Below are 20,827 nucleotides of genomic sequence, written 5' to 3'. Positions count from 1 at the left end.
TCCAGGAGACAAAAGAGGGCACTGTAGAGCAAATGTATTTATTTCATTTTTTTGCTTCGAGTTTCATTGAAATGATTCTCGGTTTCTATTACTCTGAGCTTACATTATTGTTCTCCCCACAGCATTGCTGGAGATTTGTTATGGCATAATTTTTCGCCGACTACCAGTCCAACAAAAGCTAGAGCAGTGAAAAGCCAATTTCTGTCAGCATATTGGGTGAAATCCTCTTCCTCTAAACGTAGTACAGGATTAAAGAGGAGGTCAGAGCGTAACAGGAAGACAGAGGCAGCAGGCGTTATAGTGTTTCCTCTGCTCGCACGCGCTCTCCATTATCTCAGTGGGGGAAAAAGCGCGCTTATCAACATGAGAGATTGCCACGGCCCCTTGACTATTCGCGTCGTAATCGCTTCAATCCATTCCCATCATGTTAGCAGATATGTTGACACGGGGAAGCGGCTTGATGCGTCGTGCTGTATGACTAATTAGAACGAATTGATCCGTTTAAGCATGGTATCATTTCTGAACAAGTCCACTGGGAGAGAAGATATTAGCTCAATCCGATGCTCGCCTGCTTACTCAAATACAAAACTCTTGCTTGCTCACCCCCTCTCTCTCTCTATCTCTCTACTTCCTCAGCACACTCTGCCTTGTTCATTCCCATCATGCTCTTAGTATCACATACCTCTCTAGTGAGTTCAGGTGTTGTAGTAATCACAACTCAAGCAATGCTTTGTCCATCCACGGACGTCAGTAGGACCATAACAATTTCATGCTGGTCCCACACATAGTTGGGCCACTTGTGTGCCCAGATGCTTACCTAAGGGTTTTCATTGGCTCTAGCTGAATTGCAATTCCTCAACTCTGATAAATGCTAAAAGCGCATTCTGCCGAGTTATTTTTCTAGCTTGCTCCCTCTTTCTGTTTTGGAGAAGTGATCACTCATTAACATAGTCGGGCTCTTCTAAGGCATACCTCTCTGCATGCCGACATCATTAACAGACTAATCTGTATTGTTCCACAGTTTAAAGCCTGAGATTTAAGTCTGTTCCCTTTTTTCACCGCAGAGACTGTGAACTTTGACTCTCAGCTGGACTCGGTGTGACCTCACGCAAAGACAAACCCCTTTTCACAAGCACACCAAAGACTGGCACGTGTTTGTGTTATTAATGTGTTTAATGCATTTGTAAACCTACAAATGTTTTATTCATCTAATTAAGTGTGCATTTTATGCACAGGCACAACTACTCATTTCATTACATGGTAACACTTTACTTAAGGCCTGTTTATATAATGCATTAAATAACTAGTTTTTATAGTTTTATAGTTGTAGGTATTATAGTTATGGTTAAACAGCTTATTTTCAATTAAATTGATTATAATAAGTCTGCAATTAGCCTGCATTGTAATGCATATACTTATTATTAGATATTCCTCATTTACTTTCATTTTACTAGATATTTTGACATATAAAAGTACTTTTTACACCTCTATACACAGGCCATTATTAATGACACGGGACGTAACAGTTCGACAAAGTGAAGAGATAAACTTGGCATATACTTACGTTATTTTGCATTATGGTTCCTGGCTCCATACAATCCAAACCCCCATCTTTGAACCCGGTTTCAAAGCTAATAAGATCATCGATAACTTCATCCATTGGAAACTAAAAGAAAACAGTGATTATAGCGCATTCTTCCGCCGACAGAGGTTGAATTTGTCAATCTGAGATGTTTGTTTGCTTGTTTTGGGTTTCATTTTCACTGTCGTCAGTCATTGTGTCACTGTCAATGCAGAGTAAAAGTGAGAGGCGTGTGAATAAACTGGGCCGCTAATCCAATAACAGATGATTCATCATCTCACAAAGACAACTGTAAGGATTGAGCACCTCTTATCAGAGCAGGCGACCCATCCTTTCATTGTCAACGTGATCAGAGCTGAATGTTTGAAGTTATTGATGAGTAAAAACACTCTTTAGAACAGAAAGATAAGATCACAGGAAGCACTCACCTCGCTGTCGTGATTGTTGGCCAGCGTGAGCAAGGTGACAGGGCTTCCTGGCGTGCTGCTGTCGCTCATGGGCGGCATGTGTCCGTTGCGCATGACGGGCACCGTGCCCAGAGCCTGGCCCTGGTGAGGATGTGCGACCGGGTGGGCCTGGCTAGCAAGTTTGCTGCCCAAAGTTAGGTATTGTTTGACCTGCTGGGTCTGGTGGAGGTGGTACTTGGAGTTCTCCAGATGACTTTGAACCTTCAAAAAGAAGAGAAATGTAGGCCTTATTTGTCCATGTTCTCTTACTTCTGTCTTTCATATAACTTGTTTCCCAACATTAAACATCTGAGCAACCGAAAAACCACCTTACCGTATTCAAGATGTACAAAAAACATGCACTTGTTTCCTTCAATTACGCATATATTAAGCCCAACATCGCATTTTAAGCATGTCTCAATGCAATCAAACATCCCCAAAAGTGACTTAATCAGTGCAATCCAACATCAGCCAAGAAACCAAACCAATACGCTTATAGTGATAGTTCACACAAAAAGGCTGTCATCATTTACTCACCCTCATATCGTCATGTATGACTTGTTTCTTCTGTGGAACATGCAAGGTATTTTTTTCCGACAAAGCAGTGAAAGTCTTTCATTCAGTGTGGTTTTTGGACCCCACTGAGATTCGTTATAAGGACAAAAACAGTTTTTCAGTTGTTCCACAGAAGAAAGGAAGTCCTACAGGTTTGAAACGACACTAGGAGGGTGAGTAAATGATGACAGCACTTTCATTTCTGGGTGAACTACCCTTTAACCAAGCACCAAAACGGCCCTCATCTTGCGCAAAACAAGTCAAAGCAGAACATATCAAGTCCTTACGTTGGAAACTCGGGCTCCGTCTCTCATCTTGTAGAAACTACAGTCAGTTAAATGTGGCATTCTCAATCCCTGTACTTCCACACGGAGGAACGCTAAGGTAGGATCCCAGGCTGCCGAGAGGAAACCGAGTGACTGTCCCCTCTTGTTCCTGTCCGGTCTTTATAACCAAGCAGGAGGAACTCCGTGACCTAATTAGAACTAAGACCAGGCCTTTCCTTTTTATCACCTCAAGTGGAGAGATTACTGATCTGACAGGTTTGATCACCGTAGGGTTGAGGTCTTTCGCCTATATCTCTAATTCGGTGGGACCGCCCAGTTTTGTTTGCGTGAAGCGGCCAATCCCAGACTTCCCCCTTCTGCCACTTCTGCTTCAGGGGGTCCGAGACAATTACTGCTTGTTCTGTGCAGTTTCCCAATGACCCAGGGGCCCATCTCTGGACCAGACTCACTAGACAACATTGTCTTGTATCTGTTTTCAAAAACTAACTGTCATGAACCCGGTCGCTTCTCTAATTTTAGTGTATAACATATCGTAAAGCTAAATATAGGAGGGAAGCATTCATTCGGGGTGACAGAGGCGACCCCTAGTAGTCATTATTATGTTGTCTACGCTCACAAAAGCACAACTGTTGAGTTACTTTTATGGCGGTCAATGTATTTTCGGAAAACTCCAAAACTGAACTCTCACTGACCGTTGACCAAAAAATACTCAATTGTGTGAACGAAAGTGATGTTTAATTTGATCAAAACGTCTGTTTGCAATAACAAAAGAGGCATTTATTACTAATGCTCGTTGAATCAGAAACATTTGTTCCACATAGCCCTTCAATGGAAATCTTAAATGGAAAATATTATCCCGTACGCACCGAAATAGTTATTTAAGCCCTTGAAGGATGAATCCGAGGACCAAATCGGATCTTCTATGCCCCTCTGACTGCGTATTCAACAGTTCAGCAGAGGTCTGTCTCTGTTTATCAGCCATTGCAAAGCTCTTTTCATTACACACACTAGATTTGACTTCAAAAAGACCTAAGAGTGTAACTTCTCTCTTATCCCAGGCAAAGGTGAAAGAAGCCATTGTGTGTCTGAGAGCTCATCTCTGCAGTGGGGAAGGGAAGGGTTATCCTGCTCACTGCTAGTTGTGTTAGAGGGCCACGTCCTTGACTTGATCTCCCCTTTCTGATGTGAATGCAGGATACACGACTATTAACTAATCAAAGCCTGTAATCTGATTGAAGTTGTACTGATTTTGTTCACAAATGAAGTGTAGACAGTGGAAACCCTATAAGTGAAGATATATTACATCAGACACTCTAGAGGTTTCATTTACTAAACATTCAGCGGGCAGATTACGAGCTGATTTTACACTAACTCATCATTGATACAGTTGAGATTTGCAAAAACGCATTTGTATACACTTGATAATGCTTATATTTTGATTGTATGTCATGTTTATATTGTCTACAAAAGTAAAGTGTACTCATACATCACATGTACACACACTTTAATTTATTTAAATATGAAGACTTCAGATGCAAAAACCTCAGTCTGTCTGACATTTTTCTTTTAAATTAGCATTGTTTTAATTTTACTCTTATCAGTGACATTATTGAAAATAATTACTGAAAATTTCAGTAATTGACTAATAACCCTTTCCTTGCCGTTAAAGTGCAAATACTGAACCTAAACACAGGAGCCTGAAAAATAATTATACACACACTTTAAACTTGCTATATGTAATAATTAATTGCATGTAATAGTCAATTATATTATATTATTTAACATTATATTATAATCCAAAAAAGTGATGACGGTATGGAAGTACAAAAACACAGGCACATAAATGTAACATAACATAAAATAACAAAAAGATTTCCTTTACCTTAATTTGGACTTTAAGCGTACATTTTCCCTAAAACCTGTGAGTGTGTCTTGAATGGCGAGGTATAATCTATTGTGCTAGCGTTGATGTTGCTTAATTTTGTTTCAGGATTAGTCAAGTTCTGGTTTCACTTCAGAAAAATCTGTGTTTTGAAACACAGGGGAGGGGGATGATTTTTACCAGTTGTAGAAATTATGGACAAAACCTTTCATGGCCAAAAGGTCAGATATTAGAGTGAGTAAGAATGGGTAAAGAAGTTAAATCACTTCAGTATAAATCTATAAAATATGCCTTTCCTCTGACAGATGCGAGTCAGAGCTACTCATTTTTTTTTTTTTTTTTTGTTTCTGAAGACATCAGTTGTGCTATACTGAATATTCCTCCTCAGAATCAATGCTGTTAGACCACAAAAGTTTCTGAGGGGAAGAGAAAGTAAAACATCTTACACACACACACACACACACAACACACCAAAAGAACGGAATCACATTCACATCAAGTATTGTTCCTTGTTGTGGATTTGACAGTATGTTCTTCATGTTGCTATGCATGTTATGCATAGCAGCAATAAAGATATTTAGACAATTTAGCCACACGCAAAAATACAAAATGTCAAAAGGCAAAAATAATTAGTTGTATGGAAATATAGGTTTCTATTATGAAATATTTTACTATTAAAATATTAAATGCTATACGTGTTAATAACATTTTATAATATTTATTATTTCTCAAAACTATGTTTATGTTAGCTCTATCATCATTAATTTACAGATGACATTTTAAATATATATTTAGTACAGGACATTTAGTCATTTTGAGGGTGACTTAAGTGTCCAAATGCTTTTTGGGAAGAGAGTGTGCTTAAGAGCCACTCTGTATAGCCATCGTTCAACTCTCTACAAAAGTATTACAGATATTTTTAATTTTCGCTAGAATCATAAATCTGTCCATTTATCCAAGGCTCCAACCCAAATAGATATTCAAAGTATATTTACGCATTTGACACACACTTTTATCCAAAGTGACTTATGGTGCATCCAAGGTATACATTTTATGTGCATTCCCTGGGAATTGAACCCATAACCTTGAGTCCCATAGTGTGCAGTTCCAGCAGAGCAACAGGAATCTCTTCAAAACAGCACATTTATAAACTCAGAGCAACTGAAGCTCAATCTAAACTCACAGTTTTTCATTAAACCATTCAACAACATTAAACTCAGAGACTGACAAACGGCATTTGAACTCAAACTCTCATGCCTCTCTCATCCCTATTTCTCTCTCTTTTGCAGTTACATACCTGCATCAGTTGTATCTCAGTGAGAGAGATGACTTGAACCACACAGCAGCGGCTCATGGTCCACAAGAAGGCCTTCACAGTAGGTCAGCAGGTGTCACACAAACAACATGCACAAACGGCCTGCAGTCTTAGCCCTTAAACCGCAACCCAAGAGGAGTCAGTCCAGTGTAAATGCAACGAGGCTAGGAAAGCAGAAGGATAACTAAACGTGTGTGTGTGTGTGGCTTTCCTGAGCTGTGTGTGCAGAAACACGGGCCTGGAGAGGAAGGCATGACACATCAGCTTTTTCAGCTCTCTAGCTTCCTCTGTACGGGATCTAGTGGTCACCCAAAGGCCTGACGGAGGCAGAATTTCAGGTGTTAAAGAGACTCTGAGCGTTATTTTGTTTTGGTCCTTCCTGTCTGATCTTTACAGTCTTGCTCAGCACATTCCCCTGATAGGTTATCTCTTTAACACACACAACGTACATAAAAATTAATCAAACGAAACGCTACTGCGGACACACTCGCTTGCATGTGCACTTGTACACACATTCACTTTGAGAACCAACAAGTACACTCAAGGCCAAAGAAGTGCGTAGTGCTGCTTACTGAAGCCTCTGAGATTAAAATGACTACATTGTTATGACTGTTTTCCGTTCAATTTTGTCTTCAAGGGCTATTTTTATATTGAAGCATGTAGATTTTTTCCCCACAGTCTGCAGTGTTGTTTCTCTGTAGTAACAGTACAAATCTGACTTACTGCTAGTTTAAACCTCAAAGTCAACAAGACCACCTCAGAGTAAAAAATAAAAAATGTAATAGTAAGATCTTTTTTTAAATAATAAGTAAAGTCATAGTTAATTTGTGAGAGATAACAAATGTCACATTTGCAATTGGCCTGGTTTCACAGACAGGGCTTAGATTAAGCCAGGATTAAGCCTGAGTTCAATTAGGACATTTAAGTAGCTTTTAGAAACATGCCTTAGAAAAAAGCATTACTGGTGTGCATCTTGAGACAAAAAAAATGGCACTGATATGTTTTAATATATTTCAGTACAAGTTGCTTTCAGTTAAAACAGCTCCAACTTGCATTTTAGTCTGGAATAGGCTTACGCCTTGTCTCTGAAACCGGGGGATAAAGTTGCAATTTTGAGAAATTATTCGCTGTTAACAGATATAAATTTGCAGTTGTGCGATATGGACATTTAAAGTCACAAAGTAATATAAAAAGTCTCAATTACAAGAAATGAAGTCATATTGTGAGATTTCAATTCAAAATTGGGGGATATAAACTTGCAATTATGGCAAATTAAGTCGTAATTGTGAGATATCAAGTGACATAGCAAAATATTAAATGACAATTGAGCAATACTTTAAGTCACATTTACAAGGAATAAAGGCTTTGGTCAGGCTTTAGTGCTGCATAATACAAACTAAGCAAGAAAATTTGGGTCATTATAAAACTAGGGGATGAGAACAGTGAGAAGATGCTTTTTTGAAATTGTTGAAATCATTGCAGAGCTCTCAAGTAGACAGGATGTGTGTATCAGCATCCTTTTGTTGCCTTATTTCCTGTTTTAAAGGAAATGCAGAGGAAAGTTTCTAGTAATGGACCAGAGTGCCTTTGAACCTGTGTGAGTGTGTACCTAGTATTCCCGGTATTCCCTACATTATGGGGATATAGCCTTATAAGGATAGTAATATCAGTAAATTTTGACCTTATGGGGACATTTTTTGGTCCCCATGAGGAGAACAGCTTATGGAGTGTATTGAAAATGTAAAAATGCAGAGTTTTCTGTGATGGGTAGGTTTAAGGTTAGGGGATAGAATATACAGTTTGTACAGTAATAAAAATAATTACGCCTATGGGAAGTCCCCATAAAACATGGAAGTGTGCGTGTGTGTGTGTGTGTGTGTGTGTGTGTGTGTGTGTGTGTGTGTGTGTGTGTGTGTGTGTGTGTGTGTGTGTGTGTGGACTGGTAATCATCACGTTATGGGGACAAAATGTCCCCACAAAGATAGCAATATCCGAAATCCTCATCCTTGTGGGGACATTTTTAGGTCCCCATGAGGAAAACATCTTATAAATCAGACTAAGTGATGTTTTTTGAAAATGTAAAATTGCAGAATGTCTCCTGTGAGGGTTAGGTTTAGGGGCAGGGGCAGTGTAGGGGGATAGAATATACGGTATGTACAGTATAAAAACCATTACGCCTATGGAAAGTCCCCATAAAACATGAAAACCCAACATGTGTGTGTGTGTGTGTGTGTGTGTGTGTGTGTATTTTCTAGAGTTTCTGTATGTTTGTATATTTACCTCTTACGGAAAATCCTGGTTGGCCATTTTACCATGTTTTTCTCTGGGCCCGGTCTGAATTCTCACCTTTGTTAGTCCCACATACAGTATGTATAAAACATGAGCTACTTCCTGTAAGAGTTGGGCCGCTTCTGAGACAAGACTTCAAAGTCCAGCTCACACATCTGAGAGCTGTTTTATCCAAGTAGAAAAGGAATGCATAATAACCAGAAGACTTTAATGATTCATATATAAATTAAATATTACACTCATTTTAACTCTATGATAGGAGTGCCAAACTGTCCTCCCTGAGCTCAGTGCTGCAACCCAGTTTATCAACAAGAAATATGGTATGTGAAAGATATACAACATTTAGATTTAGATTGGATTCTCTTTCATTGTATTATAAAGTGACCCCAAAACACTTGAGTTGAATATTTTGTTGTATTGTATTTTTATTTCAAATGTACCTGTCCTATTATTCTTTAAAATCAATACCAGTTGGTTTGTTATTTTGTTACCTATGGAAGCTTGTTTCCGCCGTGGAATACAAACATTTAAAAAGTTCATTGATAATATTTATCTCACAATTCTAACGGTTTTCTTTTCTTCTCAGAATTAATTATATCTCACAGTTCTGAGAAAACAAGACCAAATTATGAGATAATATAAACACAAGTTTAAAATTCGCAATTCTGACTTTTTACATGTAATTACAAGCTTATTGAGTTTATATCTAAATTGCAAGAATTGCAAGAAAAAGTTAGAATTGTGAAATATAATCTCAATTCTTCATTTTTTTTCTTGCAATTCCAAGTTTACATCTCGCTGCTATTACTTTTTTTCTCTCGCAATTTAAACTTTATGTCTTGCAATTCTGAATTTATTTCTCACAATTCTGAGTTTATATCTAAATTGCAAGATATAAACTTGGAATTACAAGAAATAAAATCAGAATTTTTATCTTTTCATAGCAAACGTTATGCAGGGCCTTGTAAAAATGCTTTTAATATTCAAAACTGTGCCTATAGACCATACAGTAAAAAGTATTTGGACTGGTATGTCTCGCTTAAAAATGTATGAATCTCATTGCATTTGGTAACTATGGAAGTTTTAGATATGAACTCAGATTTACAATATATAAACTTGGAATTGTGAGATATAAACTATATTCCGTGGCAGAAACAAGCTTCCATAGTTACCCAATATTAATCGTCTGCAATGTTACATAAACAGCTTCATAGGCTGCTAATAGGTTTGTGCGTTTAAGAGTGGGATGAATAGAAACTTGGTTCCCCCAGAAAAGATGTGATTATGTCTAATGCGATTTTGGATGTAAATCAATTAGCCTCCACTCCATCAGGGCCGACAAGGCAAGTCGTTCACAGGCACACCTGAGAGGAATTCACTCAACCCCGTCCCATTCAGACCCACAGTCCCTGTGCACGGACAGATTTAATTGCAGACCTAAAACAAACAGCGACTGTAAAACACTATTCAAATACAGGCTATCCACTTCAAATAATGCATTGGAAAGTAGTTGTAGTGAATCCGACTTTTGGGAAGCATCTAACTGTATCCCATGATCTTCTAACTCGGCCCCCCGCTTTGCACTGATCCCCTTAAAATCACAAAATGACCAAACTGCATCACATGACTTCCCTCCACACGCCAGACTCACAAAAAGGACCCACCGCTCTCAGGGCAAGGGTTTATGGGTAAGCTGTGGTTTTGAAAGGCCTTCTTTATCTGGGTTTGGGCTAATCACTGGTTTGAATCACCTAAATGGATTTGCCTGCACTGTTTCTTTTTGGCTGTGGAGAGTTGTGTTATAACGACAGATCGTAAGTTAATTTCAAGGTTTTGTCTCAGTGAGGTGAGCTGAGGGTAAGGACATTTCTGCTGTCCACAAACGTAACGAATATAAAGCAATTACGGTAAATGATGCACAGATGTACACTACCGTTCAAACGATTGGAGCCAGTAAGATCAAGGACATTCACATTAAATTGATTAAAAAAATACTTCTACAATGTTACAAAAGATTTCTATTTCAAATAAATGTTGTTCTTTTTAACTTTCCTTTCATCAGAGAATCAAAAAAAAAACATGGTTTCCAAAAGAAATATCAAGCAGCGCAACTGTTTTCAACATTGATAGTAAGAAATCTTTCTTGAGCAGAAAATCAGCATATTAGAATGATTTCTGAAGGAATGATGATGAAAATTCTGCTTAATTCAGCAATAAAAAAAAGTTAAAACCTTGAAGAACCTCTGAAGAAAATGTATCACAATGCTGGGGTGTTGCTATGCGGTTTCTGGGGCGTTCTGAGTGGATTTTAGCACGTTGCTAAGTGGTTGCTATGGTTTTCTGGATAGTTGCTAGGTGGTTTCTTACTGGCCCAAGTGGAAAGAGCCCGTTCCTGAATCTATCAGGTCCCTTTTTCAATTTAAGCCTACGAGATCTTTTCTCACCTGTTTCATCATCCGCCATGGTTGAGGGATGAGTTACATGCAAAAGTTTAGGCTTATGGGTTTGTTGAAGTCGATCGATCGCACTAAGTATGAGGAATAGTAATAACAAGCACCACTATCTACATTAATGTATAGTGATATAACATGGCTGAAAACTGCATTACAAACTCCTTAATTTCAGACTAGACTATTTTGAGTACTCAAGCCCCTCATGCCATTATCTCAGCTTTCTGTTGTAAAATAGCTGAACACAATCAATCCATTTTACTTCAAATGTCATGAAAGATTGAAGCAGGGGATTCAATTTGGCCTTTAAACAGACTCTTGTCTTATCTGATTGAAAGAATGTACATAAAGTGTCTGTACTCTTATTTATGAGTGCAGTATCAAAAGTTGAATAGGTTGTCGCTCCAGATATCCGCACAATTGCTGCCCTTATCCTGAAATTTGAGTTTATAATATGAGTGATCGTATGGCCTATGGTCCAGAGTAAAATATATTTAACTTTACAACCTTTTTTTCCCCCTTCCAAGTGCACACAAAGTGCATTTGTGGGCTAAATTTGCAAAGCCCTGTTCAAAAGCTTTAGCTTGAGATATATTCATTATGGACTAAATCTAATTGTGTAAAATGAAATAATGCAATAGCTGTTTAATGAAGACTAAGCAGAAAATTAGATCAACTTTGACCTTACCCGAACTAATAATACACAGTTTGAAGGATGACAAAGACACTTTTGTGTCCACGTTCTCTTCAAGTCAGTGTCATTTATGAGTCTCTGTGTGTGTGGTGACTGTGGAGAATCTACAGTGTCCATGTGCATGTGTGGACATACACAGAGGCACAAGTGTGTCTGATTGTGCCATAACATGCGTGACGCGTTAAAGCAGTCATGGTCGTCTCAAATACAGTGTAAAAGCCTTCACTGTGAGGCACATCAATCTTATACTGCTAATTCACACACACACACATACACACAAAGATTGTTTATATACAGTTCTATGCTCAACGTTTTAGCATACATGTTTGGGTTTCACTCGCAGTGTCTCATTTCTCCTCAAGACGTCACTGAACTTTTCTCAAACTTTGTTTTTTTTTAGCTACTCAAAACAAGCCACAAGCCCTGTAAATATCAGCTCATCAAGAGTGCTATAAAAGAGGGGGTGAACTTTTCATATTTCAGACCTCTTTTCCATTACGACTTAATCAAATAAATTGTAATATCTAGACATTTTTAAAAGATGAATACACTGATTTTGCTATTTAAATTGGATCATTGTAATTTCCTTCCACAGACCGAACTCTCCACACTCTTCCCGGCCCAAATTGATTAATCAGCACAGCCTGAGTTGAATTTGATCATGGAGTAGAAGAACAGACGCTAGTACAAAGTGACCAGTGTGGCGGCCTCTCATGTTCAGGATTGAATGAAAGGCCTTGTCCGTCTGGCTGAAAACAGAGGCTGATCTTCTGGACGGATCCTTCTACTCTCACCTCTGATTTGTGGCATATCAGATGAGGTATTTTTGGGGCATGTGGGGAAATTGGTCACGTACAAGAGAGAGGTTCATTACTACATAGACAACAGGTGCATAATCTACAGTGGCCACTTAAAAATGTCTGAATGTCATTGCATTAGATAACCAAGTGGCATCTGTAAACAAATACTGCAAGAGCTTTACTCAGAATTAACTTCAATTTTCTGAGTAATTATTCACAATGATTTTATCCAACTTGTCTTCATTCATCAATCAGAAACACTAGTTTTGATATTATGTTTTCTAAAGCAATGAAATTCATATAGGTTAATATAAAAGTCAATTTCTGCTTCAACAGTAAAAAGTGCCTTTTTTGTAGTGAATTGTGACTCTGTCACAATAACGACTAAGGGCCCTATTTTAACGATCTGAGTGCATGGTCTGAAGCGCACGGTGCAGGTTCACTTAAGGCATGTCCGAATCCACTTTTGCTAGTTTCGGTCGGTGCGCCAGGCGCATGGTCCAAAAGGGTTGTACCTAGTCTTTTGGGCATAACGTGCAATAAACCAATCAGAGTCTCTTCTCCCATTCCCTTTAAAAGCCAGTTGCTCTTGCACCATGACAGAAATCGCTATTTACATGGCGGAATTTGCAAGCGGAAAGACTGAACACTTCTCCAGAGAGGAATACTTTTAGTGTAGAGTGTATGCATGTTGTTCTTCCGCTTATAGGCGCATATTACTAACGTACCCTTCATATAACAAAAAATACTGCACTATTGACTTTAGACCAGGTTTTTGTTGGTCAATGGCGCAGTCGTTCTTGCCTCAAAACAGCAACTTGCCAACAATGCTCCAGAATACACCTCGTTTTCAGACCATGGGCGAACGGATGGATGCGAGTGCATTTGCTATTTAAACAATGTGACGCTGGACGTGAAAATGAAAACTGCGTCGAGCTGATACTAGCAAAAAAACACTTGCATCTTTCCTGCCGTCGCATTGCGCTGGGTGTTTGATAGGGCCCTTAGTGTCCCTATTCTGCTTTTTCGAAAATTACCTTCGAATTATCGTAATGCAGTGTGTAATAAATACTTTATTTAATAAAACTGTTTTGATAGATAAGTCTAATCACAATAGACTGGGCCGTCTGACCAATCAGAGCAGAGTATGCTTAGAAAGGAGGGGTGTAGAGACTGAATATTCGAACTAACCATTTTTGGACTCTTTCAGAAAATAGATGATGCTGCAATGTTGTTACAATTTTGTGATCCTGATTTCCTATGTTCTGATTAGTTAATTTGGTTCCACCTGTGTTCTGTTAATTGTCTCATTAGCTCCCTTGTTTAGTTCCTACTTATAAGTTCTCAGTTCTCCCTCCGTGTTTGTCGGTTCTCGTCTAAGATTCTACATGTTTGATGTTAATTCCATGAGTTCTATTATTAAAGATCCTGTTTTCTGTTTATCCTCGTCTTTGTGAGTTTTATACTACACGTAGTGTGACAAATGTACATTATGAGATATTTAAATTTTCTTTTTTTCAACCTTTGATATATGTAAATCTATTGTAGGAGACCTCCAAAATAAATGTAGGAACCTTTAAAACAGCATAACAGGGGCACTTCAATAGCCCCTTTCACACATATTCTTTACTGGTAAAATGCGGGTAAAAGAGTTTGTTTGAACAGGACCTTTTCAAAAATACCGGTAAATTGGTTCTGATAATTTACCAGTAAGGGAAGTTGTAAGATTACCAGTAAATTAGCGGTATGATGCTGTGTGAATGCAGAATGAAGATTACCGGTATGAGCACGTACGAGGTCAGAACTTGTTGACGTAAAAGTCTGCATTGGGCCAATCATAAAGTTCTTATGGAGATTACGTGATTACTCCACCTTCTTTACAGTAAGCTCCGCTGCTTTTCAATGGTTTTTATGTAAATATATGTGCTATATTGATATCTTTGACTGTTGCGCTACTTCTCCCAGCCTCCATCAGCTCTGCAGTTGTATATATATACTGTGAATGGTCTCTTACCGGTAAAAAGCCAGAATGCCGTTGCCTGTGTGAACAGCATATTTGTGTATTTACCTGTAAAGTCATTCTGGTAATTTTACGGTAATTTACCGCGATTGCTGTGTGAAAGTGGCTAATATCTCACAATGTGAATTTCTAACTCAATTTTAATTATTTCTCATTATTAACTTTATTTCACATAACTGTGGCTTTGTCACAATTGCAACTTTAGTCCTTGTAATTGTAACTAAAACTATGTAAACTAATTATATTAATTATAGCCTATTAAAATTATATTTAAAAAATGTTAATATTTCTTATAATCGTGACTTTATTTTACTCAATAAAATTATTTATTACACACAATTTTAACTATTTCTTATTATTATGACTTTATATCTGACCATTGCAACTTTATTTCCCAAAATTGTCGCTTTATATCTCACAATTGTCTTTTATTTATTTCTCGTGACTGCGATTTTTAAAAAAAATTATTTCATAGTTACGACTTTCATATGAATATATAAAATTTTACAGGAATTCTTTTGATTTACTAGTCTATTATGTATATTCACAATATTTAATGGAATATTGAAGACAGGGGACACTGATATCATACTCTGGCCTAAAATTCTTGAGATGTTTATTTACAACAAAATAAATCATTTTAAACCAATCAAATAATATACCAACTGATTCATAACTTTTCTTGTTTCCCATTTCGTAATTACTAGATAAGGATTTCACTCACCAAGAACAATGTCTAATGTCTAAAATCAGTTTTATCTCAAAATGCCAAGTTACTCAGTAAAATGTCTAAGGTGGACCATCAAAATATAGTGTTAGCAGATATTAAGCAGAGAGTCCTCTAATGACTGCTAGTTGGCATGTATTTGCAATGTTACTTGGTTAGTAAATGTCTAAAGTGGACTATGAAAATAATGTTACCAACTTTTGACCTAAAAAAAAGATTTGTAAATGCTAAGATTAATGTTAACATAGTTTGTGATAACTAATGTAGTTCAATTATGTTAACATGAAACCTAAAGTCTTACCAATATTTTAAGTGTTTAATTACTTTTTGGGGAAAGTACATATTTCTTCAGTTTTCAACCAATAACATTCATATATGATGAGAATACTAATATCAATCATGATTTATAAACGCTGAGTCACTTGAGCTGAAGAACAGTTCCTAATTTCTTTTTCCTTTTTGAAGTTGTCAAGCAGAATTTTCACATCTCTTATGAATTCCTATAAACCAGCGTAATGGCATTAATGGGTGCCAAATGGTGAACATGTAACTTTCTAACCACGCCACCACAATGACGAACAATAACACACCCCGTTGAAAGGAATCCCACATTCTTGAGGAGCTTTCACTTTTTTTCTCATCTCGTTTCCCTCTCAGCGGAGTACATGTGTGACGTTAACGTGAGACGATGCTTCTCTTTTCATCACTGCAGGGTGCTGCTCAAACCAAAAGCCTGACTTTAAGACCTATTAGGTTATTAAGTGCTTGATATGGCACACCCAGATACGGGAAAACCACCAAAGTCAGTCCCTATAGCAGTCCCAACTGCGCTGGGGATATGGGCAGTTGCTTCAGAGAGGGGAGTGGGGTGGAGGGCATCCGTCTGAGCATGTAAGGATTGTAATGAACTGTTTTAAGGAATTTTACCTCATCACGTGCTGTGGTAACTTGAACATGTAGATAGCGGCAATTGAGTTTCGTCCACATGTGCGTGAGCAGAGCTAATTCCATGTGATACGCAAGGATCGATCGCGAGTCGTGACATTCTGTGGCACAACAAAGACGATGAAAGCACCATTGTAAACGCACATGCTTTTGTTTACACACAAACACGCACTTTAACAAGGGATCTACAGCATGCGATCTAGAAATACTGTTCCCATCTGATGTTGACAGAACCCTTTCATTCATTAAATTCATCCCTCATTCATCCCTTTTATTCATCGATTAATTCAATGATAAAGAGATAGTGTCTGTTTTTTTGGGGACATTTATGAATTTTATAGATGCATGTTTGGGCATATTGCATGCCATTATAAGAGATATAGTATTTGTCTTTTGTTCATTTATATGATCAATATATAAAATCCCATTACCTAAGTAGGCAATTTTTTTTTAGTTTTATAAAAATTGGATTATTTTCCATATCAGGACTGTGACCTTATGGCTGGCGTCCAGTCTAAGATGCTTTAGAAGACTGTTAACTGAAAATATGAAGCGTAAAATGGCCCGTCACTATAACACACGCAACACCAATGATACAATTATGTGAATTAAATTAGCCCGATTGAATTTACTTTGTCAAATGTAGCATAACATTGACACATTAAATATGTTTTTCATTATACACCTAGTTTGTAATGTGATTTTTCATTACAGATTAGGACCGACTTTAAAGCATTTAAAGTTTGCAGTTTGCATATATATGCACTTCCTCCCAAATAATAAACTTTATAATAAACCAGCATATAAGCAATAGCGCAATCACACTACAGATGAACTATTTTATGATCTAGTATACAAAACATTAAATGCTCAATTGACTTACCTGACTGTACCAGTTATATTCCAGCATTTTGATTTTATGGGTGGTATCGCTCTCAAAAGCCAAACTTTCACTCTCTACGGCACAACAATATCATGCATTTACTTGTGTAGACTCATCTACGGGTCCCTCTAAACCATCGACACACACCACAAGCCCGTTTAGCACTCCTAAGCTTACGACCTGTTGATAATGAACCTGAAACCATTATTTTGAGTCAATGAATTGAAAGAAATGGGGCAAGGAATGAAAGCCACAGGGCCAATTACTGATGCTCTTTGATGTATTATTCTCCCTCCCTCACTCAAATGGATCTGCACATTTTGTCTTCATCCTCTGTTTTTCATTAATTATTTTGCTTGGGGTCAAAGTTCGACTGGCTAATTGTGCAGACGGTTCAGCTTCGAGAATGGCAGTGATTCTCCAAAAGCTGACACACTCTCTAGCTGTGCTCAGACACCTTGCATTATGCCAATTAATCCAATTCTTTGATTTTTTTTTTTCTTCCTTTCTTGTTCAACTTCTCTTTCTGTCCCTTCATCATCTTAAAATCTTAAAAGAGTTATTGGGGGGTCTTGGATTGGTTGGGAGATTTTTAGGTCAACTAGAGTAACTAATAGTTAAGGGTTGATGACAGATGGAGAGCTTTATTTTACATGCTGTATTCCAACCCATAACTTACCGAAACTGGGCAAGAAAATGTTTGGGGAATTTATTTATTTATGTATGTGTGTGTGTGTGTGTCTCTGTGTTCATGTTTTTCTATCTCGGTGGGGACTTCAACCTGAATGCACACTAGGGATGTGACGTGAGGAAATGTTCCCACCGGTTTAATCGACGTGTTACAACACCGATAAAACCCGTATCACCGGCAGGGGCTTTTCAAATTGCTAATTTTAAACCGAAAGTAAAATGCGCACGGCCACTCAGGCATTTATAGCGGCGCGGAGCAAAGCGAAATAAGTTAAGCTTCCATAAGCATGAACTGAAAAGGCGCCAGACTGGACATGCACTGTGAATGACAGTGCGGCCGTGAATGAATGACAGAGCAGCCATAAATGTGTGCACACCGTGCATGAATGCCCGTGTAGCCGTGCTCATTTTATTTTCGGTTTAGAATTAGCGCCAATTCAGGGGCGGGTTGCTTGAATGCTGGGTTCATTAGCCTATTATTCTTAATGAAAAACACAACAACAAAACAGTACAATGACAAACTCCCTTAAATAGGCAATTTTACATTTCGCTTTGAAACCATATCTTCCGCGATCATCTTATCATCAGCTCCTCACTCTCATGATGAATGAGATCTGACTCCTGCTGCTGATGTGCTGCGACTCTCGTTCGGCTCACACTATATTGAGCAGACACGTTCAGTTTTTAATTGTAGTGTCTGTTCTCTAATTGAACTAAATTATTGTATTACTATAAAAATCAAAACGACAGTGGGGGCGGTTCTGCGGTGGGCAAGTGATGTAGCCATTGTTTCGCCTGAACACCGGCAACACCGACTATCGCAGAAAGCCTAATGCACACTAGGGCTGTTGGAACGAATTTCGGTAGTTGAATACAATTCGAATATTTAAAAAATCGAATGTTAAAACTACTATTCGAATGGGTTTAAAAAAACAATAAAAAAATTAGCGAAGATCTCAACGGATCTCGATACAGTCACAACAAAGACGCATTCATGCTGCTTAATACCACTAGCGTTAGCTACCTCGACCCGCGTTTCCATCGGCTAATTCATTTGGAACAAGACCAGCAGCAGGAGGTACGTGAGAACGTAAAAGCGGAGCTGATAGCGATTGCGGAGATAGATGAGGAGGGAGCAGCCATGGCGAAGGGGACACCGTGCCAGGAGAAAAGCGCTCTCAGTGCTATGGGCGATCTTTTTGGGAATGTTATTCTCCAAGGCGCAGCCGCAGACGCATGGGGTGGTAAGCCTACCTTGGACATTGGCAATATGTTGCAACAAGAAATGCTGATGAACGAGAGTGAGACCCCGCCGACGGCGATCCACTGTCATGGTGGAAGACATCAGGGTCTAATGGTGCGTTCACACCGGATGCGAATGACGCGAGTGATTTACATGTTAAGTCAATGCAGAGACACGAATAGGCATTTCTCCGGTGTAAATGCCACATAAGTACTCTCACATTGCCCAGCTGGCACGACGCTACTTAAGCATCCCAGGCACCTCGGTTAGAGCAGAAAGGGTTTTCTCCACGGCGGGGATTATAGTAAATAAAAAATGCTCTGCATAGATCTGGAAAACGTAGATCGCCTTGTGTTTTTTGCCAACAACCTTTAGGACCAAATCTTGCCCATGTTTATTATTATAGCCTGGCCTATAGCCTAATCTTTGTTAGTGTCACTGTTACGCACTTAAGCAGCGCACTTTGGTTTACTTTTGTTCTACATTTCTTTAATGCTAATTTGTTTGGATAAGTTTGTATTTTCGATATTGAGCAAATTTCGCATTGAAAATTGTATTGTCAAATTTGAGCATTTAATATTCAAATATAATTTGAATATTTAAAAAAACTAATGAATGAAATTCGAATGGGTTAATGGAGGACGATAGACAGCCCTAATGCACACTGACTCATTGGGACTTTGAGAATGAAAATAAAAATAAAAATGCAGAAAGTTTTGTGGGATGGGTAAGTTTAGGTTAGTGTAAGGGGATAGAATATACAGTTTGTACAGTATAAAAACCAGAGACTTGTGTGTGTGTGTGTGTGTGTGTGTGTGTGTGTGTTTTCAAAAATTAATTTGGCAAAATGGAATACTAATATTTCTTATTGTGTAGGATTTATATATTGTTAATGAACTTGTCTTTTATATTCACAATATTATATTGAATATTGAAGACACTGACATACTCTGCTCTGGAAATCAACGAAATCAACTAACAACATCTCTTTGTTACCATTTTTTTAATAATCATAAGGATAAGGATTACACTCAACAAGAACAATTTCTAAAAATAATAATAATTTCTAATAAAAACTAGTAGAAAATGTTTAAATCATTGTTAATAAAAATTCTCAAGACAATTTAATTCCTGGAAATCGAAATATCTGCGATATCTCTAGGTTTGCATGGGAGCCCTGGCATCCTTTTGGCATCAAAAAATTAATGTTTAAGTACCAGTAGGGTTAGATATTCTAACAAATTTTCTCATAAAGGGCATGGGAATAATTTGATATATACTTCCACTTTATGTGGAAAAGTTTTATTTTTAAAATCAGTTTTGCAGTCCAAACATGCAAATCGCTGCCCAATGATGTTTGGGTTAGCATGCTTTTTAACTCTGGGTTAAGTCTACCAGCACCTAAGTAATTGTAATTTTGAAAGGTGATTAGCAAGGAAAGTAAGAGGGAGGGGGAATGCAATGGAACAAGAGAACCCAAGATTATGTTAGCTCAGGGATAAAACATCCCCACAAGAAAGCACAATAAAAGAGCTGCATATTAATATATGAAATAAAAGATAAAAAACGGAAAAAACAATATAAAAGATAACTGTGACTTTTTATCTCACAAATCTGACTTTTTTCCCTCACAATTGTGATATATAAACTTATAAAGTTAAAGGAAAAAGTCAGAATTGCAAGGATAAAAAGTGGCAATTACCTTTTTTGAGGAATTTATTTACTGAAATAAAAAGCCTGGGGGCTAGAAAAAGTTGGCGACTAGAACCTGTTTGGAAACCCACTCATTGACATCACAGGGGATTCCACAAGGATTTAAGAAACAAAAGAAATATTATTCTAGAGCTTAACTTTCCACAATGGGACAAATAGAGTAATCTGAATGAGATTAGGAAATGCTAATGGCATTTTCCTCTGATCTTGATTGACATTTATCTGCTAAATTTACTTACAGGAAGCATTGACTGCCCTTAATGGATAATGCATGGCACTTTCCTGCTTTATATATAAACTGTATCA

General features: G+C 37.8%; 1 protein-coding gene across 6 annotated transcripts in view; it reads right to left on the bottom strand.

Annotated features, from left to right (window-relative positions):
- tfec (transcription factor EC) overlaps positions 1–20,827 on the bottom strand; it is a 59,090-nt gene that overhangs the window by 9,923 nt on the left and 28,340 nt on the right. For 2 of the 6 annotated variants that reach the window (XM_079816711.1, XM_079816713.1), the window contains exons 1-3: positions 2,871–3,133; positions 2,011–2,250; positions 1,565–1,666 (exon numbers count right to left, since the gene is read on the bottom strand). In XM_079816711.1, coding sequence (XP_079672837.1) covers positions 1,565–1,666; positions 2,011–2,250; positions 2,871–2,930 — 402 coding nt within the window. In that variant the 5' untranslated portion in view covers positions 2,931–3,133. Of the gene's footprint in view, positions 1–1,564; positions 1,667–2,010; positions 2,251–2,870; positions 3,134–6,049; positions 6,294–20,827 lie in introns of those variants that run through there. The other 4 variants (XM_079816709.1, XM_079816710.1, XM_079816714.1 and 1 more) reach the window with 3 other exon arrangements.

Source organism: Gobio gobio, assembly GCF_949357685.1.
Source record: "Gobio gobio genome assembly, chromosome: 5".
NCBI classification, from domain to species: Eukaryota; Metazoa; Chordata; class Actinopteri; order Cypriniformes; family Gobionidae; genus Gobio; species Gobio gobio.
The sequence above is the reverse complement of the archived record's forward strand: the minus strand, read 5'-3'. Positions and strand labels throughout refer to the sequence as shown.